Below are 27,431 nucleotides of genomic sequence, written 5' to 3'. Positions count from 1 at the left end.
TTTTGGCATCAGGGTAATATTGACCTCACAGAATGAGTTGGGTAGTATTTACTTTTCTTCTATTTTCTGGAAGAGTTTGTGAAGAACTGATATTAATTCTTCTTTAAATGTTTGGTAGAATTCAGTAGTGAAGCCATCTGGGCCTGGGCTTTTCTTTGTGGGTAATTTTTTGGTTTCTTATTCAATCTCTTTGCTTGTTATTGGTCTATTCAGATTGTCTATTCCCTCTCAAGTCAATTTTGGTAATTTGTGTCCTTCTAGGAATCTGTCCATTTCATCTAAGTGATCTAGCTTATTGGCATACAGTTGTTCTAATGTTTCTTTACAATGCCTTTTATTTCTGTAATATCCCCTTCTTTCATTTCTGATTTTAGTAATTTGAGTCTTCTCTTGTTTCCTTAGTCAATCTAGTTAGAGGTTTGTTAAAAAAAAATCAACTTTCCCGTAGGAAAAAATATATACGTGATCAGGAAAAAAGACACACTTGGTAAGTATCTGTAACTTATATCACGAAGGACTAATATCCCTAATATATAAAGATCTCCTAAAAATTGTAAAAGGCCAACAGCCCAATAGAAAAAATAGGCAAAAGATTTGTACATATGGTTCACAGAAAAAAATACAAATAATCTTAGAATATATTTTTTAAAAGTTAATTTATTCATTAAGAGAAACATGAAATAAGCTACACTGAAATACCATTTCTTAACCATTGGATTGGAAAATATCCAAAAGTTTTACAACTTTTGTTTTCAGTAAGACTATGAGGACACAGATACACAAACATTGCTGGTGAGGACGCAAAATGAAGCAACCACAAAGGAGAAAAATATGGCAATATCTAGGAAAATAATGAATGCATTTATGCTTTAACCTAGAAGTTCTACTTCTAGAAATCTATCTCAAAATTTCACTGACAAAACTATGAAATGACCTATGCATAAAGTAAGTCATAAGCACATTATTTGTAAAAACGGAAGACTGGAAACAATCTACAGGAATAGGTGAATAAATTAGATACATTCACACAAACGAATACTACGTAGCATTAAAAAGAATGAGGAAGATCTCTTTGTATCAATTTGCAGTAATCGCCAAGATAATGTTGTTTATATTGTTCATTTTTAAAGGGCCAAAGTTTATATAATGCTCCTTCATGTGTCTGTTCCCTTTGGGGCTGCCAGTTTTTGTACAAGGGGTTAAGATAAAGTCTATGCCCTCACAGAGCATAGGTGAGGGATTGGCTTTACTGGGGAAAACTCTTAGGACCAGACTCAGCAAAACAAAGATGTATACGATCACCCAGTCTTTCCATAATCCCATGGACAGGTGTAGGGGGTCCAGGGTACCTGCTGGATGCAGTGTGTGTTCAATTCCATCAGAGTAACTCCTCCCTACTGTGAGACAAGTGCTAAAGTGATCTTATCAGTGCGGGAGTAAACAAGCTGTTTGATGCCAGGCAGTCTGGGATTGGAGGTGTCAGTTGTTCACAGGGGTTGTCTGGAAAAGTCACTTATCCTGTACCTAGGGACCTTGAAGCTTGTGGCATTTTACAAATCGTTTATGCAGGAGGGAAGCTGTTGATAACATGAGAAGCTGAGCTTAGGTGCTATGTGGTGCTGTGTTAATTATATCTCAACTTAAAATTTTTTTACCTTATCCAAAAAGAGGTCTGGCCTTTGCCCTTGGCTTCTGGGAAGTGATCTCTAAACCCTTGGAGTACTGTGCCTGATAGAAGTGTCTTTGTTTACCTGGGGGCCTTTGATCATGCCCCATAATCCAACAATGTGATTTAGGTTATGGGCTTTGGATCACACCCACAGTGACTGGAGACTGGAGAGTGAGATCAGCCATGTGGACAGTCAATCACACTTATGTAATGGAACCTCAATAAAAACTCTGGAAACTGAGGTTCAGGTGAGCTTTCCTGGGTGATCATACTCCTGTCTTTGGTCACACATCAATGCCAGGAAAGGAATGCACCCTGACTCCATGGGATGAGGACAAAGGAAGTTCCACGTCTGATACTTTGCAGGACTCTGCCCCATACTCTTCTTCCCCTGATTGACTTCTGTATGTATCCTTTCCCTGTAATAAAGTATAATTATGAGTACAACAGCTTTCAGTGAGTTCTGAGTCCCTCTAGTGTGTAATTGAACCTGAGGGTTAGTTTTGGGAGCCCCCCGAACTTGCTTTTGTCTCAGAAGTCAAAGCAGTCTTGTGTGGACAGTATCCCCCTAATTCTGTAGTTGGCCCTGACTCTTCACAGGAGTTATCATCCCACCAAGGGAAAGACGAGAACCTAGCTAGTTCATTTTCTAGACAATCCATGGTGGGAACATAGGGTTAATTTCAAGCGGTCTTACCCCCTGCATAAAAAGGAACAGGGTGGAGATGAGACATCATACAGTTTTATCTTCAGAAGCAATACTTCCTTTTATATAGAAACATAAAATTAAATAAAAAATGAAAATCAACCTAAAACTTGTCCCAAACTGGGGGCGCCTGGGTAGCGCAGTCGTTAAGCGTCTGCCTTCAGCTCAGGGCGTGATCCCGGCGTTCCAGGATTGAGTCCCACATCGGGCTCCTCCGCTGGGAGCCTGCTTCTTCCTCTCCCACTTCCCTGCTGTGTTCCCTCTCTCGCTGGCTGTCTCTCTGTCACATAAATAAATAAAATCTTAAAAAAAAAAAAAACTTGTCCCAAACTGAAACAAACTTAAATGACTATCAAGTCGATCAAATAACCATACACACAAAAATAATGATTTGAATTAACTTTACAGCACCATCTTTTGACTATACATTCTTAATGAAATACATTTTAAAGACAATCGTAAAGACAACTAGAACTGTATAGAAATTTCAACCTCATTTGTTAATCTATTATTAGTATTACCAAATTATTGAAACTGTTGTTATTTTGAAAGTATTGCCATGTGTACTGTAGGTAAAGCAAATAAGTTACTATGCTAATGTTTCAGAAGCAAGTATTTTCAGCACAAAAGAAATATTAGTGCAAAATCAAAGAAGTTGAATAAAACTCTGCAATGTTAAGTTCAAATTGGAAAAACTAATATGGCCATAAAATATGTATTTCTTAGTTCTGTGTACTGGAAAGGCCTAGAAGCAATGACAGCTAATGAATGAGCAACACCAACATCCTAATGGTGATCTCTATCAACCATTCTCTGCTTCGAGGACTGGGACTCTCGCAACCAAGTATGGATAGGACTATAGAGATGAGCCTGGCACATCTGAGGCAGATAAGCACGGAAGCTACCAAAGACTAATGGGACTGTGGCAAAGGATATAGGCGCCAACGCAAGGAAGCTGCCAGTGGTCAAAGGTGAGGACACATGAGCATGAAGAACAATAGTGACTGCAAACTGACAGAAACCATTAAAAAATAAAGTCTTCAAGTTTATAAATAAAAGTTTTTATTGAAATGTAAAAAAGTCCACAAGTAAAAAAAAAACCAAAACAAACAAACAGACAAACAAAAATGGAGACACAACTCTTAACCATGAAAATTAGTAATTAATGGGGAAGAATTACACATTATTCTCCCTTTAACAACGGTTTAGTGGAGGCCTTGAATGCCAGGCACTGGCCTCAGTACTGAAGATTTGTCAGTAAAGCAAAATAAAATCCTACCCTCGTGGACCTTGTCTGTGACTCTCTGGCATGATACTGTATTTCAAGGTAACTAAATAGTCCTGTTATTAAGGAAAAGTTCTACTTTCCAGAAGAATTCAGCTCATAAGTGTAGCAGAAGTGATAGAGTTAGAAAGACAACTATATTGTAAGTCCTAATGAAGAGGGAGATGATGACCAGTGGATTATAGCCATCAGCTAAGAGACTGGGAGGGAGGCTGACAGAGGCAGGATGGGGCTGCAACGCCCGGCCCCACTGACCAGTGCTAGCATTTCTAGAAATGGGCAGACCAGAGTGTACGATCCCGCTGTGAGGCAGCAGAAAGCACCCACTACCTTATAGCCAGCATTCTAACCACAACAGTCCAACCTGAATCAAATCAAACCTTCAGCATGAACTTCAAGGGTAAATAAAATATGGGGGATAAAAGAACAAATTAAATACAACAAGGAAGAAAACAGATCAATGTAGCAGGTGGGACAGTCCGTACAGCAGCAGCAGACCTGGCTTCTTCAATACACAGTGGCGTGAGGAAATGTGGAGCAGGCAGAGGGACTCCTCTGGATTAAATGAGATTTAAGAGATGCAACAACCAAATACAGTGTGTGGACTTTGCTTGGATCCTGAGTTGAAGAAACTATCCTTAAAAAGTCCATTTTGAGAACAATTGGGGAAAACAAAATGGACTAGGCATTAGTTTTTGTCAAAGTATTAATTCGCTAGGATGATGGTATTATAATTATATATGAAAATGTTCTTAGTTTTTAGAGATGAAATAAGAACCTCGGTGCTAACTGAGGCATCTAGGTGGCGTGGTACAGTGTCCACGTCAATCAAATAAGAATTCAAGTCAATAAAAGGCATAACAGAGGCCTTAGAAATTTACTGTATATTGATAATAGGTTAATTGTACAATGAAGATAGGTTAACTATTAAAAAAAGTGTAAAAATATTCAACTCAAGGATACAGAAAAAATAATCAAAGGGAGAAAAAGAATAAGAAAATAGGAAGAACGAATTAAAGAAAATAAAAGCAGAAATCAATGAATTAGAAAATAGAATTATTTTATAGGATACTTAATAGAATAGCACTGATACAACACAAGGGGAAATTCATTGAAAAGGACAAGAAAATAAAAATCTGTAGTGAGGCTAATTAAGAAAAAGAGAAAGCCCAAACGTTAGGAATGAGACAGGGAATATAACCAGAAGTACAGAGGAGGTAAAACAAAAATGTTATGAACGGGGCGCCTGGGTGGCACAGCAGTTAAGCGGCTGCCTTCGGCTCAGGGCGTGATCCCGGCGTTCTGGGATCGAGCCCCACATCAGGCTCCTCTGCTATGAGCCTGCTTCTTCCTCTCCCACTCCCCCTGCTTGTGTTCCCTCTCTCGCTGGCTGTCTCTATCTCTGTCGAATAAATAAAAATAAAAAAAACTTTTAAAAAAATGTTATGAACAACACAATAGACTTGAAAACCTTAATTTAATGGAAAATTTCCTAAGAAAATCCAAAAAAAATTGAAATTAATTCAATATGCAAGCAAATAAGAAGAAATTGAAAATTATTTTTAAAAAAACAAACAAAAAAACCCTACCTGAGTGGCTGTTTACCCAAAGAATACAAACACAGTGATTCAAAGGGGCACATGCACCCCAATATTTATAGCAGCAATGTCCACAATAGCCAAACTATGGAAAAAGCCTGGGTGTCCATTGACAGATGAATGGATAAAGAAGATGTGGAATATATATGTGGTGGAATATTACTCAGCCATCAAAAAGATGAAATCTTGCCATTTGCAATAACGTGGATGGAACTAGAATGTATTATGCTAAGGGAAATAAGTCAGTCAAAGAAAGACAGGTACCATATGATTTCACTCCTATGTGGAATTTAAGAAACAAAACAGATGAACATAGGGGAAGGGAAAGAATAATAAAATAAGATGAAAACAGAGAGGAGGCAAACCGTAAGAGACTCTTAATTCTAGGAAACAAACTGAGGGTTGCTGGAGGGGAGGTGGCTGGGGGGATGGGGTAATTGGGTGATGGGCATTAAGGAGGGCACGTGATGGAATGAACACTCGGTGTTCTATGCAACTGATGACTCACTAAATTCTACCTCTGAAACTAATAATACACTATATGTAAACTAACTTGAATTTAAATAAAGAATTTAAAAAAAACCTACCTAAGTGGCACCAGTCCCATTCTTTTCAGATTTTTTCAAGCCCTCTAGAAACAGGTCTAGAGGTACACTACTTAAACTGTTTCAGAATACACACCAAAATATGAAAATTTTAATAATTTTATTGTATATCTAATGTAACAAATCTCAACGAATTCTAGATTCCCAAAGGATTTCTGTTTAAGTGCTAAGATGATACCCTGACTGTCTCAGCCATTGCTAGCCAGAGCCAAAGGCCAAGACTGTGAGGACTCTGGGGTCCCCCACCTGGCAAACAGGTAGTTTCTTGAAAGGAATGGAGGCAAAGAGCCAATCTGGCAATGACAGAATGGCAGAGTGGGTAAAGCACTGGAACAGGACATAGCTTTCACCCTGGGTCTGCTGCATAATTCAGAATAACCTTAGCCGCCTCTCTGGAACCCAATTTCTCAACCTGTAAAGGAGTTGGAGTGAATGCTCTTTCTATGGACTCCTGAATATTCAGTTCTATAAATTCTCATTCGGAAGGGTCAATGAGAACGCTGGTGACAGGAAGCAATAACCTATTGGAATGCCTTAAATATCAGTGGTTGCTAACCACTGAGAGATGTGATAGGCAACTTTTCGTGCATCTGCCCAGCCCAAATCCTCCTATAGAGGCTCGCTCTACAACCCACCTCAACTACAGGACTGGGCCTCGAGCCTCATGTTATAGACCCCTTTAGAGAAAAACATCTTTGCAATCACAACAACCATATTCCCCCATTATAAAAATCTATACATACACACATACGTGCAGTGGAAGCTGGTGTTCAGAGATAATGAAGCAGGTGTGCAAGAAGGGCACAGACAAGACCCACGAAGGTAAGAAATTTGGCTTAGGAATCTGAGTCCCTGGTGCCCAGACCAGTGCTTGGCACTAGCAGGCTTTCATTTAGTGATTGTCGAATGACCGCTGAATCTGATTCCGCTACTTGGTTTCCATGAGATACTTGTCTATTTCTTTAATCATTCTCTTATTTCCCATTAAGCTAGCACAAGTTGGTTTCTTACAACCAGAAAGCCCCACCAAACACATTAAGGGGCCCCTTCCCTTCACAGCCATTACTCACTTCACTACGGGTATACACACCTGGCCTCAGGGAAGACATCACCAGACTGCACCTTTACAAGTCCTGCCCAAGAATGTGGAATTAGTGTATTAGGAGACTCGGTCAGTGGTCAGTGGCCCTGGAGTGGGGGTGGTGACCAACAGCCAGGGAGATGTACAAAGGTTTGCAGGCAAAATTGATGAGACAGTTCAGAGAGGGGCACCTGGGTGGCTCAGTCAGTTAGGCATCTGCCTTTGGCTCAGGTCCTGGGATCGAGCCCCGTGTCGGGCTTCCTGCTCAGCAGGGAGCCTGTTTCTCCCACTCTGCTCCCCCTGCTTGTGCTCTCTCTCAAATAAATAAAATCTTAAGAAAAAAAAAGTTCAGAGAAGGAAGTCAACAATAGTGGTTCTGAGAGAACCTCCTATTCTTTCAATAAAGTCCTTTTTCCCCAGTCCCACTTAAATTGGAATAAATTTCCCTTCCCACTAGGCAAAACCAAAAGGCAACCTTTGTGGGGTGATGAAACGCTCATTATCTTGATTGTGGTGAGTTTCATGCATGTGTCTAAGCCAATCACTTTTTATACTTTAAACCGTGCAGTTTATTGTACTTCAATTATGTATCAATAAAGTAAAAAAATGTGGGAAGAGCTTAAGCCAAATTCTTTCAGTTATTTTACAATAATCAATAATGTATCAATAATGGTACAATGTTTAAGAAGGCCCTTTGCCATGAGGATGGTATTTTGGAATGTGCGTAATATCGGCACTTCTTTATTTATTCCAATGCCTTCTCACCCCCACCCCCACCCCCAGCTCTCTCCTACCCCTCAAGGAAGTGAACATGTAATAGCAAGTAGTAAGTTTTAAGAGTAGTCAAGTTGGTGAACTCTTAATTCATAATCAGCAGAACTAAAACGCAAGACCTTACACATATTTTTAATTTATCAGGGAACTTTTACATTTTAATCTTACTCTCTAAATCCCTTCCAGGGGTTGCAATTTACTTTACACTTTAATAATTGTAAATTATTTTACACTAATTAATCATAGGGCAAATTTGCTTCTTATTCCTTATACTGCTGATACAGTAGTAATTGATTTAACACAAACAAGTATTAGGCTTGTTAAAAATCTATGTAGATCACAACCACTTTAAGGACAGGGTCAAATCATTTATCTGGATTCCCCAACTCAAAAACAGTGTTCAATACAGAATGTCTGAGGGTAGGGAAAAGGGACTGAAGGATACAAGGGAAGACAGGGTAGGAAGAACAAGGGTTACGTGGGGGTGCAGATCATGCAGGGCTCTGCAGACCACGATAAAGATGTTGGATTTTATTCTAATTAGAATACTAAGTCGGGGCGCCTGGGTGGCACAGCGGTTAGGTGTCTGCCTTTGGCTCAGGGCGTGATCCCGGCGTTATGGGATCGAGCCCCACATCAGGATCCTGCTATGAGCCTGCTTCTTCCTCTCCCACTCCCCCCTGCTTGTGTTCCCTCTCTCGCTGGCTGTCTCTATCTCTGTCAAATAAATAAAATCTTTAAAAAAAAAAAAAAAGAATACTAAGTCATTGGAGGATTTTGAGCAGAGGACTGGCATGGTCTGATTTATATTTTTACAATAGGGATCACTCTGGTTGCTGTATGAATAATTACAGGCAAGTATGGAAGCTGGGTATATACCAGAGTATACTGAGAGAAATGAGTGCACATGTTCACTGAAAGACAGATACAAAAATGTTTATAGCAACTTTATTCATAATAACCACAAACTAGAAACAACCAAAATTTCCATCAACAGTAGAATGGATTTATAAATTGCAGTACAGTCGTACAATGGAATACTGCAAAGTAAAAAATGCTGCTACATGCAACGTGGATGAGTCACATAGTATTGAACAAAAGACACAAGAGCACATATAATTATTACATTTACATGAAGCTTTAAAAAGACAAACGTAAATTCTGGTGATAAAGGCCAGAACAGTGTTATCTGAGTGCAGGAGGGACATGAGGGCATCTGCTGGGGTGCTAGAATGTTCGGTATCTTGGAAGGGTTCAAGGGTGTATATAAAAATCCACTGAGGCATACATTTAATATTTACACACTTTACTATGTTTTACCTCAATAAAAATATTTTTAAAGAAATTAGATAAATGGAGAGATATAACCATGTGTTAATCTAGTGTCGTCTTCCAAGTACTTCTGATTTTCTTCTGAGGCACATGGAAGGATTAGAGTCTTCCTAGAACTTTGGTGTGGCCGTGGGATTTGTTTTGGGCAGTGAAAGTGCTTTACGGGCCTCTAAGTGATTTGCTGCATTTTTTTTCATTTCCCAAAATAAGCAGCCACACCATACATGATATCTGGCTAACCTGTGTCCCAGAATGAGAACAACTTAGAGCAGGGATCAGTGAGCATTTTCTGTGGGGTCACGTAGTAAATATTTTAGACTCTTGTGAGTTGTACACACTCTTTGTCACAGCTATTCAATTCTGCCATCGTAGAGCAAAAGCAACCATAGATATAAATAAGTGGGCAAGGCTGTCTTCCAATTAAACTTTATTTATAGAAACAGGCAACAGAATGGATTTTGCCTGTGTACTGTAGTTTGTTGACCCCTGCCTCGAGCAAAGTGCCTAGCCAAGTTGCAAGAGAGAAGTTTCCGAGGCATTGAGATTTTGCTGTTGCTACTATGACAACCTTGCCTATCCTTATATAGAAATTGGTTCCTTTTTTAAAAAACTCAACATACTACACACTGGCTTAGTTGGTAGGCGTTCAGGAAATTGCTATTGGAGGATGGAAGAAATAACTTATGGGAGCAAATCACGTTATGGAGTGGTGAAACTATCTCCTGGGAAAACCTGGAAGGCACAGAATCTATCCTTTACTGAAGGGGAGGGGGGAGTAAAAAAATGTTTTATGGTTGCTGTTGGCTTCATTTGACAAAATGTATAAGAAAGAGAGGACCTCAGAATTCATCAATTTGCAAGCAGAAATGAAAGGGGGTAGAGTTCATAAATTCGAGTACTTATTGGATAGGATGAGGCTACTTCTCTATTATGAAAAGATAAAACTGAGAAATTCTTTAATCCAAAGGATTAAAGAAACCCATTAACACCCAGTTTTGCAGCAAGGATCACTGGATGACTATCATACCAACTGTTAAGATTTCTGGATGAGTTAATGTGCCTCAGACTAAAAGTCCAACTTATACTAACACTGGTTAATCCCTTAAATTGGACAAAATGGCTCAAGAAAAAAGATTATGGGTATAGTTCTTCCACGAATCCCAAAAGCCCTGGTTACCCAAAAATTAAGTTCAGAGGCATGTGAATAAGAAAGCAAAGAAATATAGCAAATCTAAGAAGTACACCTTGACTACATGTCACTTTTGGTTCCTTGGAGAAGTGATAAGGACATTCTGTAGGCAAGAAAGCAAGAGAACTGCGTATCTAGGGACCAGGAAGACCAAGTCATTCCTCTAATATTTTATTAAATTTACTTACTTTTAAATCCCAGAAGAGCCAGAAATCATCTGTAAAGAAAAGTAGCAAGTAAATAGTATGCCATTTTCTTCTAGGATTGATATTTTGCAAAAGGAAAATGAGTATTTTAAACGGCATTATCTTTTTCTGATACTGCGTGTAACTTTTTAATTACCAAAGTATTGTTTTAGTCCACCAAATAGTTGTCCAATCTGTTTCACTAGGTTCCTTTGCAAGTCTACCTTTGGAAATAAGAAAAAAAAAAAAAAAAAAAAGAAAGATAAAAGAAAGGTCAAAAAGAAAAGAAAGAAAAGAAATCAAGACTTCTAAATAAAGGCGGTAAAGACTTAATATTCCATAGATTTATGTAAGTATACCTGGCTTTGAATCCTGGCTTTACTACTTACATCTACTTGGGCAAACTGCAATCTAAGTTTGTTTCCTCGACAACATTCACATAATAAATATTTGAGCCACATGCCAAGCACTGAGCTAAATCCTGGGAATACAATTCCCTAGTCACAAAGAACTTAGTTTCATTTCTTAGTTCATAATATGTGAATAACAATTACCCAACAAGCAGGCTAAGGCAGGAAGACCTCGGTGAAGGTCAAATTAGACTATGAAAGGGCTTCAGAGATCATAAAACACTACACATATATTTATTCATCCAAACATTTATTGGAATGCCAGGCATTGTGCTAAACACTACAGACAGAACAGCTAGCAAGGCACAGTCCCTGCCCTGGTAAAGCTTACAGTCTAGCAGTGATCAATAAGAAATAGCAACAAAATGTGCCAAGTGTATGGCTGGGAAAAGAAAAGGGTATTTAGAGAGTGCACAGTGGGGGCACCTAGTCTAGAGGGCATCAGTGACACCTTCCTAGAGGAAGTGGTATTTAAACTGACACCTCAAAGATGAACAGAAGTTGTATCTTATCCTATGTCATGGTGAAAGCAGTGGAGAGATATGACCAGTATGTCTTTTGGAACAATCTGGCTGCAGCATAAAAAATGATCAAAATCAGAGAAAGAGAGACTAACAAGGATGCTGTTGCTATAATTTAGGTAGGCTGACAGCCTGGATCAGGATGGTGGCACTGGAGAAATGAGAAAAACTCGAGACAGTAGACCTAACACAAAGGTTTTCGCGAGTGGATGTGATGAAGGGTCACGGATAGATTGGTTTTTGGCTTGGGCTAGGGCGACTGGTAGCAGTAGTGCCATCTACTGAAAGAGGGAACAGAGAAGAGCAGATCTGGGGGCAAGATCAGTGACATGCTATGGTGTCCACAAGTCAGCAGAGTGACTTAAGTTAGCAGTTATATAGATATATGGTAGGAAAGGCCTAGAAAGGAGATATGAATTTGGGGGTCATTTGCATACAGATGGTAACTGAAGCCATGGACAGGGATGAGAGCAGCTAAGATGATGTAGAAAGTAGCTCTACAACAAAATTTTAAAATCACAAGAACACAGACATGTAAGGGAAAGGGGTGCCTATGAAGCAGACTGAGAAAGCATACCTGCAGATAGTATCTACCCCTGAAGCCAACATATACAAGTACTTCAAGGAAGAGCAGTCAGTGGTGTTGAAGAGGGTAAGAATGCTGACAGGGATCTAGCTGGGTAGAGCAGTTTGAGTGGCACTGAGAGACCGGGAATACAGACAAATCTTTTAAGAAAACTAGTAGGAATAGGAGATAGAGGGACATAGGGTTTTTAAAAAATAATACTTTTTTAACTACATTCACTGATACAACAGGACCAGTAACAACTATTTTGTAAAAAAAAAATTTTTTAAAGACTGCCATGCAGTTACAGAATTACTTAATACAGAAAACAATAATATACACATTTTCCTTTTTTACAAACAAGACTAGTTTATAGCAAATTCTCTACTATTTAGGGTCAGTTTTAAATCCTTAGCTTATCTCTCCCCCCAACTCAGTACTATATGACGCAAACTAGTTTTATTACCTTAAGCAAAATATATAGTGGAACTTCACAAAATGTACAAGACTTCAACATTTGAGGAACTAGGGTAGGAAAGCAGAAGCAGGTCCTCCAAACATTCTCTCAATAAAGCACTTGACATGAAAGAGAAGACTCCAAACTACTGGCAAATTACCGGTAGATTTTTTTTTTTCTTTGTGGGGGGGGGGAGTTGGTTGGTTTTTCATTGTTTTTCTTCAAGATATTTAAGCTTACTCCCTGTTCACCAAAAATCTCAACTTGACCATTCTCGATTACCAGCTTGTTAATACTTGCTCTTCTGCTCTAATTACGTTTAATAGAATAGAGCTCTTTCCTCTGGTTCAATATAAGCTACTGACTTAAAATGCTACTGTGAGCTACCAGAATCTATCAAGGCCTTTACCTCATCTTACTAGGCAAACCTGGAATGTTGGAATGAGTCTCTCCTATCAAGTAGTGCCAGTTTGCCCGACCCGCCTTTCTCATTCTGTTTCTACCAGTAATTTGCCCTGTCCCTCAAAATAAAATAATCTACAAAAGGGGATCTACTGGCACTTTGAAAAGGATAATTCTCCTTTGTGCCTGGCTGTCCTACGCACTGCGGGGGTGGAAGGGGTGGGGGGGTTCCTTCGCGCCTAAATACCAGCAGACTCCCCCCAGGTAAGTCTGACATCGGAAAAAGTCCCCTATGTTTTCCAACAACCTCTGGAAAGAGGGGTTACCGCTTCTGGTTGAGAACCACTGACACAATTTTGGTTCCTGAGCTTTATGCCATCTCTTTTGACTGCTCGGGCAGCAGTTCCCTCTAAATTGTTGATTGTATCCTGGTTCCATGAATTTGCTGGATTAGTGAACAAGAATAACGTGTTACAATAGTTACGACAGGACTTTAGCACAAGTTTGCAAATTGTACTTGAGATGACCTCTAAGTTGGGTCCTGCTTTTAAATCATTTTATGTATTTGGCTTTACTGTGTAAGATTTCCTTTTCATGGTTAACGTAAGTTTGAAAATTACTTTTTTTTGCACAAAGCACATGTCTCACTAGAAATATAGAATTGCTGCAATCTGTTAATAAAGCTGCTTCTTGAGAGTTAAATATTTCTACTTGTGCACTATCTTAAATAAAGAATGTGTGGGACAGTTTTAAATTCTATAAATCCACTTCCAGCAGCTAACACAATCTGACAGTCATATCATTCTAAAATAAAGGGTTTCCTTAAACAGGATTTCTTTATAAAGCAGTAACACCCATGCATAATAAGCTAAAATATCTCACACCTCCTGATCCTGGAGGGCAATAATCTTATTCTGTCATCCTTTTTTGACAGGGCCAAACTTCTGTCTGGAGTAGAATAAAGAATTACTAATGGGCAATCATTAAGATTCTATACTTACCGTAGTCCTTTAATAGGCAAGCTGATAAAACAGCACCCAACTGTGAAAAATTCAGGGGAGACCCCCCCCAGTAACTGGATAGTCTGATCTCCAAAATGCAGGAAGCCTCCTAAACCAGCAATTTAAAAATAATTCTTAACTCCTCTGACTAAAATTTTGTATGATTATTTTCTTCTATTAGTAATATTATCGCTAGGGCAGGTTGGGGGGGTGAGAGGAGGAAATCTGTCAGTATTGACTTCAGACTCAGAAAAATGTTAAAAAAAAAATAGTCTCAAACATTTTGATACTTAGACAAAATACCTCCACTGTATGTACGTTCTTCCTTCTCAGAAACTTCTGAACTTGCTATGTGAGTTTCTGCAAACTGGCTCAAACATACATTTAAGGAGTTGATAACTTCAGACCATATGCATCAGAATTTTAACACTTTGTTAAAATAACACCTAAAATTTCTTTAAAACATCTGAAAAACAGACTTCTAATTCAACTCACATTATCAGTACTGAACTTCTTTAAAAACAATATCATAAAAGCAAAAGACAATGACTTTGTCATTAAATTAAATTTTAAAAAAGGTGTTTGCATGTCTCAGTCCCATGCTGCCTCTTGAGATGAAAAAAACATTTGTCAGAAGAATCTGAATCATGATCAATTTGGATGAATAAACTTGGTGATTTGCCACAATCCAAATTAATTAACTTGAATAATCAGACAAACGTTTGCTTTTAGAGTGAGATTCTCTTTGAGTGTCTCAATGTTGTACTACCAAAGCTTATGGATTGGATTCATTTCTTCCTCTCACAAGGTCATCCCAATGCGGCTCTATTTCAGTTGTGGCAATCCTAAACAGGGCGTGGAGATGCTCATCCGTCAATGGCTGGCTCAAAGTGTGTTGGTTTCGAGTCAAATACGAAAAAGCCTTTTCGCAGATTTCGTTACTATCAAACAAAGATGCCACCTTACAGGCAACCCCTTTGATAATTGGGTAAGATTCGGCAGACAATCCAGCATAGAACTGCCCCAAGTCTTTGACTCTGTATTCATTCCAGAGGTTAGTATTCGCCTGAAGTTTTGTTAGCTCCACTCTTACTGAAATAGGTGCATATTCAGGTTTAAAGTTAAAAGGATTTGCAAAAAGTTCTAAGTCCTTTTTAATGAACCTGAGGTCCTTGAAATGTCTCTCAAATTCTTTCTGTAGGCGACAGATCACAACTTGATACCTATCAGGATCAAATATTTTTTGATCTTCTTTAAGATGCTGTTTAAGCTCATCAACAACTTCTCTGAAGGCAGCAAAGTGTGTTAGATTTTTTTCCTCAATATGTCTCTGCAGTAAATTCAGCTTCACTTCAAAGGTACAGATATGGTCAAAGGCAGCAGCAGCAAAGACTTTACTGACTCTCAATAGTTCACTGAGTTCTCGAAGGTGGTCCATAATATCCACCAGGAAGCCAAAGTCACACAGCCATTGCTTGTCTGTGAAATGGACCGTTGTTGCCCCTATTGAAACCAAGAATGCTTCTATCTCTTTTCTCAGGGAAAATATTAGTTTTAAAGTTTTCCCTCTTCTAAGCCAATTGTTCAGACATCGTCCATTAACCCTTTCGCCATGCTCTGATTCAGATTCAGTTAGTAAAGCCTGAAATTCGGGGCGCCTAACGCCTCTGGTCTTAATCAAAACTATCCATTCTGATATAGTATTTATGATCTGATTCACGTCTACATCGTAGGAGCTCAAAAGTTCCAAGTGCAGAAATCCTGAATAATGGATAACATTCCAACAGTTGGGGCTTACAGCCTTTTCCCTCATGTATGACACTAGTCCTGAGTTCTCACCAATCATCCTCAGTGTGTGGGTCGTGGTTAGTCCAACCATTCGCTGCAAGCTAAGCCCTGCTGTCTGCAGGGCCTCAAGGATTGCCGCCATAAGAGCACCAACACTGAAGTGACGAGTCAGGTTGATTATGGTCAGAAGCTCTTCTTGCACCTCCAAGTCCTGGCCCACGCCGCGGACAAAGACCAGGAGGTAGTTCTCATAGGCCACAAAGGCCTGGTCGTCCAAGGCAAGGGAATAGGCTTTAAAGTCCTTGGCTCTGTTAAAAAGCTGACTGCGTAGATTCTTGTTAATGTTCAGGACCCTCTGCCGCGTGATCTCTGGAGATAAATCAATGCCATCCAGAACGCTTACGTGTTCGGGCAGTACATCCCTCAGCATCACCTCCATGCACTGGTACACAAAGTCCCCCTCACCCCAGCCGCGACCCTTCAAGGCCAAGAGGCGGGCGAGCCCGAGGCCTGCACGAGCAGCTCTCTCCTCGGGAGTGAGCGGGGCGACCACGGGCAAGTCGCCCTGCCGCAGACGCTCCACTAGGGCCGCGCGCTCACCCTCCGCCACATACCGCTCGTAGTAGTCGTGCTCGGCCTCGTAGTGGCGCCTGACGTCGCGTTCGCGGGTGGCTACGACGAGGCGGCGACAGACCAAGCACAGGGCCCCTTCGCCCTCCGGAGGCTCCACCACCAAGTAACGCTGGGTCCACTCGGTCCGGAAAACCCGAGATTCGTCGACTTCCATTTTGCTCCTCTTGGGCGTCATCCACATTTTACTGCAGGCCACAAGGATAGGGCCGACCTCCGAGAGGCCGCAAGAAGAGGGGAGGAGCAGGAGCAGGAGCAAGCACCTCCTCCGCTCTGCGCCAAATCACCCCAGCAGGGGGACACCAACCTCCGGCTACGCCACCTGCGTTCCTATTGGCTGGAGATTTCGTATTCCCTAGCCCAGGAAGGAGCCAATGGAGAGAGCGGGCAGCGCGCAGGCGCATTGCCTTCTAACCGGGGGCGGGGGGGCCTGAAGCCGGGCTCTAGGGAGGGACCAAGAGACCCCGGAACCCGCGGACTTAAGAAACTTGACTGGCATCCAGCTATCCAATCAATAGGTCCCTGATTCCGAAGCGGCTGCCGCGGGAAGGTGGGGACAAGACCGCGTAAACAGAGTCGGTGAAAAGACGTGAGCACGAAGCCCTGAGGTGATTGGCTGAAGACACTTCCGGTGAGCATCTCCACGTAACTTAGGCTCCTGTGGCGCCAAAATGTCGCTCGTAGCGGGGGTTATTCGGCGGTTGGACGAGACAGTGGTGAACCGCATCGCGGCAGGGGAAGTTATTCAGCGGCCGGCTAATGCCATCAAGGAGATGATTGAGAACTGGTAGGGAGGAAGTTGGAGCCAGGCTTCCTTATTACCTACGACTTAACAGGCCTCTCTTCAGGATGGCGCGCGGATACGCCTCCCTGCCCCGAGCGGAGGCGTGTACGGCGCATGCCCACGGCGCCGGAGGCCTCGGGGGTCCTGCCATCTTCCTTCCCGAGTACCGCGAGTTTTTGAGTGCTCTCGCGAGACTTTAGTAGGGTTGTTGGGTCTAAGTGGAGGGCTACATTGTATCGTTTTAATGGCGCCATTAGTTAAGGGAAATACTTTTTAAAATTATATGTACAGAAGGTTCAAAATTTTAAATGCATAAAAATTTTGGGGGGGAACGATCTCCATTCATACTTCAGAGGGTACCGTGTTATGCGTGTTAACGTTTCTTATTCCAAATAACCCATGAACTTTCAAGAATGCAATTCATTTGATTTTTTATTCCAAATAAGTTGTCGAGATTTTAGGACAGGCCGATGGACTTTGTCTGGGTTTAACTTATGGTTGCTGTATTGCCAAATTAGTGAGCCAGCTTAGTGTTTTCCTCCCCTTTACCTTTTTGGGGAGGGGCACATCGAAGATACCCGATTTCATGGGGTATCCCGTGGATTCTGATGTTTTAGAAGTGTCACACAGTGTGGAAGGAAGAGGTTAAAAATCTGGCTATAAACTTCAAAAAGACATACTCATGACACGTTACCTTCGTGTTGAAATCAATTGATGTTAATAAAATAAATACACGAAAAGAACAAAATGAGCGAAGAATGGTGGGTTTGTAAGGAGATTGATTGTGAAAGCATAAACAACCACCCAGGGTAATGGGACTAAAAGAACAGGGCAGAAGGGACCACTGAGGGAAAGGAACAGAATTAGGAGGTAGACAAAAGAAGCGGGGAACCTGGGAACGGTTTCTCCTTTCACCTATTGGAAAGGCCGGCTTTTGTTTCTACAACGTTAGAATTCACTGACAGAACAACTTGGACCTATTACGGTAATGGGCCAGACTACTGCACAACCAAACAGAACATATTAGCTAAGTGCTTTATAATTAGTTCTATGGGCAGGGATTTTGTGTGGAGTCCAGTTATGCTCTTTTTAGAATGTAAACCAAGATAGCTAATACAACTTCAAGGGTTTCTGAGAAAGACCTTTAATATTTAAGTAACTTATTGTCTGATTTTTGAGGAAAGAATTTTCTGTGTGAAGAGCAGATTACTTTTCTTTCTCATGCAGCCACAGACTGAATTTGTTTTCTGTAGCCCATGCTCTCTGTGATTGTTGGCTACTCTTTGAAAGTACAAAAGATTTCTTGGCTTCTCAAAGAACTTTCTGCATTGTCATCTTTTTTTCTTTTCCCCAACAAAATGTATTTTCTTAAAAGGGAATACATAGTAGAAAAACACATTTATGATTTTTTTGAGATGGCATCTCATTAGGGTCACTTGGGAACCCGAGACTGAATAAAGTTGAAGTAATAAGTGGCAAAATCAGTTGAGAAGAGGGTAAGAAATAGGCATGTGGTAAAAGGATCCTACTTTTAACTTCACTTTCTTTCCCAGAGGAACAGAAATGGTGTTGAATGTCTTATTGGAAATGATGATTACCTTCTGCCTCTCTCTTCTCCCTTTCTCTCACAGCATGTAAACTCATTACAGTGTAGTCACAGAGCCTGTAAAACAGAGGGAAAAACACACTAATCAGTCTTGTATTTATCTGGAATTTGTTCTACCTTGGCTTATATTAAAATATATATATTAAAATAGTTGCAGAATAATAAAAATTTTTTCTGTTTAATTTGCCAGTTTAGATGCAAAATCCACCAGTATCCAAGTGGTTGTTAAAGAGGGAGGCCTCAAACTGATTCAGATCCAAGACAATGGCACTGGGATCAGGGTAAGTAAAACCTCAGAGGAGCAGGCTGTTTGTGTGCTTTGTGGGGTATATCTAACAGGAAGTGATAGAGCCTTTCCCTGTTTGGGAAACTCTGGGCTTTTGTGGACGGGATATTTAACTCAAATTTTCAGTACATATATTTGGAATACATATTCTAAGCTGGACACTTATTCAGGAAAATAAGGTCAAGGAGAGAGTTATGAGGCTGCTTAAAGGATGAATGTTCTGCGCGGACAGAACATGTAAACACCATGAAATGGAAGCCCGCTTCACTTGTTTAAAGACCAGCAAGGAGGCCAGTGTGTATAACAGGGTGAGGGAGTGGAATAATAGCAGGAGATGAAGTCTGCGAGAGAAGTAGGCTGGTCACGTAGGACCTTGTGGGCCATTGTAAAATCTTTGAGTTTTACTCTGAATAAGGTGGGATACTGTTAAAGGGATTTGAGCAAAGAGGTGACATGGTTTGGTGAGTTTTATAGGAGCCCTTTTGTCTAGAATATGGAAGATAGACTGTAGCAGGACAGGACCGAGGCAGTGAGAGGGCTCTTGGAGCAGTCCAGGAGAGGGGTGACCATGACTTGGACCAGTTTGGTTGCAGTAGAGAGGCAAGAATCAATGAGATTCTGCGTTGATTATGAGCACAAAGCTCTCAGAATTTGCTGATGCATGGTGTAAGAGAAAGAGGAGTCAAGAATGATTTCAAGGTTTTGACCTGTGCAAAATGGCAGAGTTGCCATTTACTAGTGGGAAAGCCAATGGAAAAAACACACTTGAGGGCAGATCAGAAATTTGTTTGGGGGCATGGTGACCTTGAGATGGCTCTTAGTTGAGTAAGCCTATGAGTCTGGAGGGTAGCATAGAGGTTTGGACTGGGGAGATAAAAATTTGGTATATTGCATTTTGATGGTATTAGAAACCATGAGACTCCCATGAAAAGGTGCTGAACATAACAAGTCATTAGGAAAATAAGAATAAAAGTAACAATGACCAACCACCATTTGACGTCTATTAGGATGGCTATTCTAAAAACAGTAAAATAAAATAACAAGTGTTATAAAGAATATAGAGAAATTAGGGGCACCTGGGTGGCTCAGTCATTAAGCGTCTGCCTTCGGCTCAGGGTGTGATCCCAGCATTCTGGGATCGAGCCCCACATCAGGCTCCTCTGCTGGGAGCCTGCTTCTTCCTCTCCCACTCCCCCTGCTTGTGTTCCCTCTCTTGCTGCCTGTCTTTCTCTCTCTGTGTCAAATAAATAAATAAAATCTTTTTAAAAAAATGAATATAGAGAAATTAGAACCCTTGTGCGTTTGCTGGTGGGAATGTAAATAGTGTAGCCACTGTAGAAAATAGTATGGTGATTCTTGAAAAAATTGAAAGGAATTGAAAGCAAGGTCTTGAAGAGATTTGTCCCCCCCATGTTCATAGCAACATATTCACAATAGCCAAAAGCTTGAAGCAACCCAGGGTTCCAGAGATGAGTGGATTTTAAAATGTGATTTATACACATAATGGAGTATTATTCAGCCTTATTGAGGATTGAAATTCAGACACATGCTGCAATGTGCATGAACCGTGAAGACATTATGTTAAGTGAAGTAAGCCAGTCACAAAAGGACAAATATTGTATGATTCCTTGTCTAAGAGGTTCCTAGAGTAGTCCCATTCATAGAAGGTAGAATGGTGGTTGCAAGGGGCTTGGGGGAGGGGAGGATGGAGAGTTATCGCTTAATGGGGACAGAGTTTCCGTTTGGAAGTATGAAAGAGTTCTGGAGATGAATAGTGGTGATGGTTGCACGACAGTGCAGTGTATTTACGGCCACAGAACTGTACACTTAAAAATAGTGAAGTTTGTTATGTATGTTTTACTGTAATTAAATGCCTCTGTAGATTTTTAATAAAGAAGTTTTCTAATAATAATAATGATTTTTATAAAATTCATGTGGGTGGAGAACTCCTGAAGAGAGTGAGTGTAGACAGCAAAGAAGTCCAAGGCTGGAGTCCTGGGTTACTCTGCAATCAGAGATGAGCCTGAACCAGCAAATGCAGATGAGAAATGTGACTCGTGAGAGAGAAGGGAGACCAGGACAGTGTGGCATTCTGGATGCCACATGAGGAAGTTACTGCTGATTTTAAAACTCATCCCCTAAGAGGGGTTTCTTCTTGAATTCAGTCAAGAGAAGGGAAATTCAAGATTTGGTAAAAATGAATAACATAATTATTTACTTATTTTTTGGTATCTTCTAGAAAGAAGATCTGGATATTGTGTGTGAGAGGTTCACTACAAGTAAACTGCAGTCCTTTGAGGATTTAGCTAGTATTTCTACCTATGGCTTTCGGGGTGAGGTAAGCTAAAGATTAAAGAAATGTGTGAAGTATCCTTCTGTGACGACATTTCTGCCATTTGTCAACATATGTTTCTCAACAGGTAAATAAGATGTGATTCTTTTTACTTGTTAAATATATGTAAATCAAACAAACTTAGTTAAATTTCATTTTCGAGAATCAAGGATTGTTCATAAGTACTTAACACAATGAAAACTGTTTAATTGACAGATCCCCCCTCCCCTCCTTCCAAGATGTTAGGTGTCTTTTGATGGAGAATGGAGCACCACCCACAAAGTATTTTTGTCAAATTATCAAATGTGAATCTGTTTAATACTTACTAAGTGCTCGTACTGGGAAAATATAGGAGGCAAGGGAGCGTGGTAAATGATACAGAGATTAGGAAGCCACATGATAAAAGTGTTGTTTGTTTCCTTCAACAAATAAACTGCAAGGAAGAAAAGTGAAGAAGGAAACAAAAACCTGTAGATTGAAAGAGGCTTGGGGCACCCAGGTGTCGCAGTTGGTTAAGTGTCTGACTCTTGATTTCAGCTCAGGTCATGATATCAAGTTCATGAGATCAAGCCCCAGCTGGGGCTCTGCACTGGGCTTGGAGTCTGCTTAAGAGTTTCTTTCCCTCTCCCTCTGCCCCCACTCCACCCCTGTCATACTCTCTCTTGCTTTCTCTAAAGAAAAAAAAAAGAGGCTTAAGAAGCATATGAACCAGCTCCTTGGATCCTGATTTGAGCAAACTAAAAAAAAATTTTTGAGACAGATATTTGAAACATTGGTCAGTTGATAATATTAAGAAGAAATTTTTGGAATGCCTGGGTGGCTCAATCAGTTAAGTGGCTGGCTGACTTCGGCTCAGGTCATGATCCCTGGGTCCAGGGATCGAGCCCCACATCGGTCTCTGCTCAATGGGCAGCCTGCTTCTCCCTCCACCACTTGTGCTCTCTCTTGAGTGTGCTCTTTCTCTCTCTCAAATAAATAAAATCTTTAAAAAAATAAAAAAGAAATTGATTTTCTTGGTATAAAAAATAGTATGTTTTTATTACTAGGGAGAAGTTCTTATTATTTAAAATATATATGGGAATATTTGTGAATAAAATTATGTGATGCATCGGAGGAACATACAATATAAAAAGTAGAAAAAAACATTTTAATACTAAAATAGGATCTTATAATTTTATGACAATACGCTGTGGTTATCTTTTCATTCAGTATATATATAGTCCCATGTAATTTTTAATAGTTTTATCTTATTATATGAACATACTGTAGTTTAAATGATTTCCTGTTGAACATTTATGCTTTTTGCCATTTTCTTGGTGAATATTTATATATTTGTATACAATGTGTTTTGTTCAATTACTGTCTCAGGGTAAATTTATAGAAATAACATTCGTGGGACACCTGGGTGGCTCAGTTGGTTAAGCATCCAAGACTCTTGATTTTGGCTCAGGTCATGATCTCGGGGTTCTAGGATGGAGTATGTACTGTATATATTTAATGTCCTCCTTACACAGGTCTCAAAATCATGTACATTTTTAATGATAAAAATTAGCTCAGTCACATAAACTAGGGAAATCCAGCTAGGACCTGATAATCTCTGAACCTAAGCCAAGTTCCTTATTAATGAACTAAACCTGCCACAGGTTGTGTTCATTGTCTTCTGAGATGCTGTCACACAGACCTCATCACAGTGCCTGGTTGCATTTTTATGTTCTGTGATGTCATTTTTGTGAAAGAAGAAATGGATTCCAGTGGGCTAGGAAAGCAGTCTTGGTTATAAGAGGGGGAAATGGTCATTTTTTTTCAAATTTGTTTTGTCTTAATTAGATAATTTTAAAATTTACATTTCTAAACCTCTAAGTGCTTACAGAAAACAGTTTTGTGTATGTATGCAACATTATGTATTTGGAGTGCCCTCATTTCTGAAGGCAAGTTTTCAAATTGTTGGGAGGCAAATCATTGAAAATAATGTTAAGCATGCCTGTAATTCTGCTGCCTGAATGCACTTTTTCCTAATACATCAATACTCTGGTGAGTTTCTTTGCGAAGACGTGGATGGAGCTAAAGGGTACTATGATAAGTGAAATAAGTCAGAGAAAGATACTATATGATTTCCCTTATACGTGGAATTTAAGAAACAAAACAGACAAGCAAGGTGAGGGAAAAGAAACAAACCAAATAGCAGACTCTTAACTACAGAAAATAAACTGATGGTTACCAGAGGAGAGGAGGTGGGGGACAATGGGTGAAACAGGTGAAGAGGATTAAGAGTACATTTACTGTGATGAGCACTGAGTAATGTATAGAATTATTGAGTCACTGTATTACACACCTGAAATTAACGTAACAGTGTATGTTAACTATACTGGATTTATTTATTTTTTCTTTTTTTAAGATTTATTTATTTGAGAGAGAGCAAGAAAGTGCATGCACTTGTGTACACGGGAGCAGGGGGAGCAGCAGAGGGAGAGAGTCTCAAGCAGACTCCCTGCTGAGGTTGGAGCCCATTGTGGGGCTCTGTCTCACAGCCCTGAGATCATAACTGACTGAGCCACCCAGACACCCCAACTATACTGGATTTAAAATAAATTAAAAGAATACTCTCTTGTGTTTCCTTTTGGACTTTTCAAATATGTATTTTCCCCTTGTTCTGATAATATGCTACAAATTCAATTTGATATCCTTTTTTTAACACGTCATGAAAGTGAGGGAACAAAATGCCCATTGTTGCCATTTGTTAATACAAAATGGAAGGGATAATTTAGATCCATCTTTCTCTTTAATGGGGTGAGAGTGGGTGACCCAGCAGTGCTTTTCTTTCATTTCATTTTCTTTTCTTCCTTAGGCTTTGGCCAGCATCAGCCACGTGGCTCATGTTACTATTACAACCAAAACAGCTGATGCAAAGTGCGCCTACAGGTATGGCTCAGTCTGCTTTTCACATATTCATCCCGAAACATGCTTTATGCCTAGATCTCAAAGTGACTCTATCTAAACACCAGTGTCATTTTTTTTTGACCAAAATCTTGGGTAAGTTTCCTTTCCTCTCTGTGGACTAGTGGATAATCCACAGGGATGATTATTAGGTAATAATCTTACTCATGGATCCCTAACAGAAAATATGTGACATATAAGTGCTTACAAGCTCTATTACACAGATGTATTCTAAGTAGGTGGTAGGTGTGGATGTTATTCTGCCCCTGTGCCCTTTAGTAGGATATCACTTTGTCTGATGACAGGGCTGTGGCTGGGGTGCCGGAGGCTCACGGGTCCTTAGCTGGCTCTTGAGCCCCCGGCTCCCTGCCCCATGTGCATGCCTTTGCTGGCTTGCCCTCCCACGGGGGGCTGCTGGCTCTCTGTTGTGCTGGCCCAGTCTTCAGAGGCTGACAGACAGTTTGGAACAGAACAATAACAGGATTTGAGGAATCAGAGGTACACCTCTGTTTTTATAAGCACTGGCCATTTGCTAGTGGAAGACAGGAGTACCTTATTTAGGAGTACCTTAAGAAAAACTTCTTTTAATCATACAGATTGTCCATAAATGAATATGGAAAATAGCTCCAACAGTGGCAGTTCTGCCTGTTTGTCAGTCTTCAGCAGACAGATGTGTAACGTAATGGAACAGGGAGCATTCCAGAGTATACAGCACTGTTGCTGGGCGAGTTTGACGCTATGTGAATTATATTTGCCCTAGGATCTGGGTGTGCTGATAGGATCAGAATTCCTTCTCACAGGGGCGCCTGGGTGGCTCAGTCGTTAAGCGTCTGCCTTTGGCTCAGGGCTGATCCCGGGGTCCTGGCATCGCGCCCCGCATCAGGCTCCCTGCTCCGCTGGGAGCCTGCTTCTTCCTCTCCCAGTCCCCCTGCTTGTGTTCCCTCTCTCGCTGCCTCTCTCTCTCTCTGTCAAATAAATAAATAAAATCTTAAAACAAAAACAAAAAAAAAAAAAAAAAGAATTCCTTCTAACAAAATAGGGAGATACTTGTGAATTAATGTCTTCCTAAATAGCCTGGAACAAATTCTGTTCCTTCACCGCTGACATTATATTATGCTCCTGCTTATGACCGCCAATGGCTCCCCTTCTATGGTGCTATGAAATCCAGAGCCATCCCTAAACAGCACCCACACCGTGCTCTCCATCCACCTTTTTCTCTCCACAAATTCCCAGCTGCCTCTTCTCTCCACAAATTCCCAGCTGCCAGGTGTTCCAAAGTTTCTGAGCTTTTATGTTTTTCTCTTCCTGGATGGTCTTCTTTGCTTTCTCCCTGAAACCTCTTCTTCCCTAGAGCCCAGATAAATTGCCATCTCTTCTGTGATGCTTTCACCCCCCCTCCCCGACCGCGAGCTGAATGTTTGCTTCTCTAGATTACTTAGCACAATGTTCTCCACTTTAGGAAAAAGTGTGTTCCCTAGATTGAGAGCTCTCCAGGGCCTTTCTTTGTTACCAGGGCCTCTACAGGCCTGTCATGTGGTAGCCCCTCCATAAATGATTACAGAATTACCAAAAAGATGTTACTGTCACCATAGGCAATGGCAAAACTATTGCTTTGTAGCTCAAAACTCAGGCACTAAAAAGCAACATTTGCTAGAAGAATAGGGATTTTTTTTTTGGTATCTAATTGGAATGATAATGGAATAGTAGAAAAAGGAAAATGGTGATTAAGACAGTAGATAACATGGCTATACCTTATTGTTGATATAATTTCATTTTTTACCCTTTGGGTAGATGTTCTGTTTTTTGGATATTAATAATCTCTTATATTTTCTGTTAAGAGCAAATTATTCAGATGGAAAGCTGAAAGCTCCTCCTAAACCATGTGCAGGCAATCAGGGGACCCAGATCACGGTAAGAATGGTACAAGGGAGTATAAATTGTTGACAAAGAGCTTTGTATAAATACTGAAATAAAAAATAAAATTGTCTCAAAAAAAAAAATTATCTCTGAGTTTTCAAAGTAATAATAAAATGAATCTTTGCTAGTTACTAGAAAGCTGTTTCTTTCTAAACAAGAGAACTGGTCATTGGCTTTTATGGCATGGTAGCCTGTGCGCACTCCCTCCATCTTTTTCCAGATCCTGGGAGATTCTTGTATGGGATGGCAGAAATCAGTGACAAAGTAGTTGGCATTGAAAGGACCTTTAAACTTTGCTCTAGAAGACATGAGTTAGAGTCTCAGCCTTGCCACTCAGTGTTTGTGTGTCCAGAGGCAAGTTGTTCAGTGTCCCTTAACTTTACTTTCCCATCTCTCAAATGGAACAAAGAATACCTGCCCACTCAGAGAGTGTTTGAGTAATATGATTATATCATTAATCAGAGAAAACTAGTATGCTGCCTTTTTCTATGGTGTCACATCTGGTCTCTTCCCATTGTGTGAGCCTACAAAGCATCCTGCTGTCATGTTATGCGTGCCACCCCTCCACCTCAGCCCCAGCTAGCACACATTTCCCTGAAGGCTCTCAACCCTTGCTTTGATAAGGGAGGCAGGAGGCGGAAATGAATGTGTGCTTCTAAGTGCATGCTAAGACGGATCTGGTACATAGGGTGGCCATGGTGTGATTTCCAAGAATCCCAAATGATCTCAGAAATTTTATAAGAATTCTTAGTTTGAAAAATATGCTTGGATGTCATGTTATAGTATAATTATTTGTAAATTTACATGTTTGCTCCCAGTGAATTGGTGCTATCCTCAGTAAGACTGTGCTTTATTGGTCTTCGTATTCCCAACACAAAGCAAAGAACCTGACCTGGAGATAGCCCCCAGTACCTATTTGAGAAATCAGTGAATGAATACGGGAAGCAGGAAAAATACCCTTTATTTCCTTTGTTTTTTAAGGCTGACTTATCTCTTGCCCCCTCCCCTAATCAGTGCTTAGAACTGTACTGTTGGTAAGTACAGTTGGATTCTCTGCTAGCCAGCTTTAGGTAGACAGCTTGGGTCTTTATTTCTATGTATTTCTTTGAATTTACAAGAAAAAAATCAATCTTCATTTCAGGTGGAGGACCTTTTTTACAACATATCCACGAGGAGGAAAGCTTTAAAAAATCCAAGTGAAGAATATGGGAAAATATTGGAAGTTGTTGGCAGGTACAGTCCAAAACCTGGGATCTCTCATCACGCTTATAAATTGAGAACAGTTGGTGAGCTAGATGGAAAACGGCACATTGTATTCTAGCCTATGGATTGTTTCTGGTCAAGGTTTAGTTGCCAGTGCTGGGCTTTCTCTCA

General features: G+C 40.4%; 2 protein-coding genes across 5 annotated transcripts in view; one reads left to right on the top strand and one right to left on the bottom strand.

Annotated features, from left to right (window-relative positions):
* Positions 1 to 641: 641 nt before the first annotated feature.
* On the bottom strand, positions 642 to 16,540 carry EPM2AIP1 (EPM2A interacting protein 1). 4 transcript variants are annotated; one of them, XM_034662255.1, is made up of 3 exons: positions 13,781 to 16,540; positions 10,428 to 10,456; positions 642 to 2,088 (listed from the first exon to the last, which is right to left on the bottom strand). In XM_034662255.1, the coding sequence occupies exon 1, from the start codon at positions 16,380 to 16,382 to the stop codon at positions 14,556 to 14,558; it is 1,827 nt and encodes a 608-aa protein (XP_034518146.1). In that variant the 5' UTR covers positions 16,383 to 16,540; the 3' UTR covers positions 642 to 2,088; positions 10,428 to 10,456; positions 13,781 to 14,555. The 4 variants fall into 4 exon arrangements, with proteins under 4 accessions (XP_034518146.1, XP_011217251.1, XP_019650114.1 ...); XM_011218949.3 differs by lacking the exon at positions 642 to 2,088 and adding an exon at positions 2,615 to 2,655; XM_019794555.2 differs by lacking the exons at positions 642 to 2,088; positions 10,428 to 10,456 and adding an exon at positions 2,625 to 2,655.
* A 299-nt stretch (positions 16,541 to 16,839) lies between these two features.
* MLH1 (mutL homolog 1) overlaps positions 16,840 to 27,431 on the top strand; it is a 47,378-nt gene continuing 36,786 nt past the window's right edge. The window contains exons 1-6 of the mRNA XM_034662256.1: positions 16,840 to 16,985; positions 18,779 to 18,869; positions 21,114 to 21,212; positions 24,052 to 24,125; positions 25,979 to 26,051; positions 27,199 to 27,290. Coding sequence (XP_034518147.1) covers positions 16,870 to 16,985; positions 18,779 to 18,869; positions 21,114 to 21,212; positions 24,052 to 24,125; positions 25,979 to 26,051; positions 27,199 to 27,290 — 545 coding nt within the window. The 5' untranslated portion in view covers positions 16,840 to 16,869. The remainder of the gene's footprint in view (positions 16,986 to 18,778; positions 18,870 to 21,113; positions 21,213 to 24,051; positions 24,126 to 25,978; positions 26,052 to 27,198; positions 27,291 to 27,431) is intronic.

Source organism: Ailuropoda melanoleuca, chromosome 6 (assembly GCF_002007445.2).
Source record: "Ailuropoda melanoleuca isolate Jingjing chromosome 6, ASM200744v2, whole genome shotgun sequence".
In the NCBI taxonomy this organism is placed as follows: Eukaryota; Metazoa; Chordata; class Mammalia; order Carnivora; family Ursidae; genus Ailuropoda; species Ailuropoda melanoleuca.
Note: the sequence above shows the minus strand (reverse complement) of the source record. Positions and strands in the feature narration are given on the sequence as shown.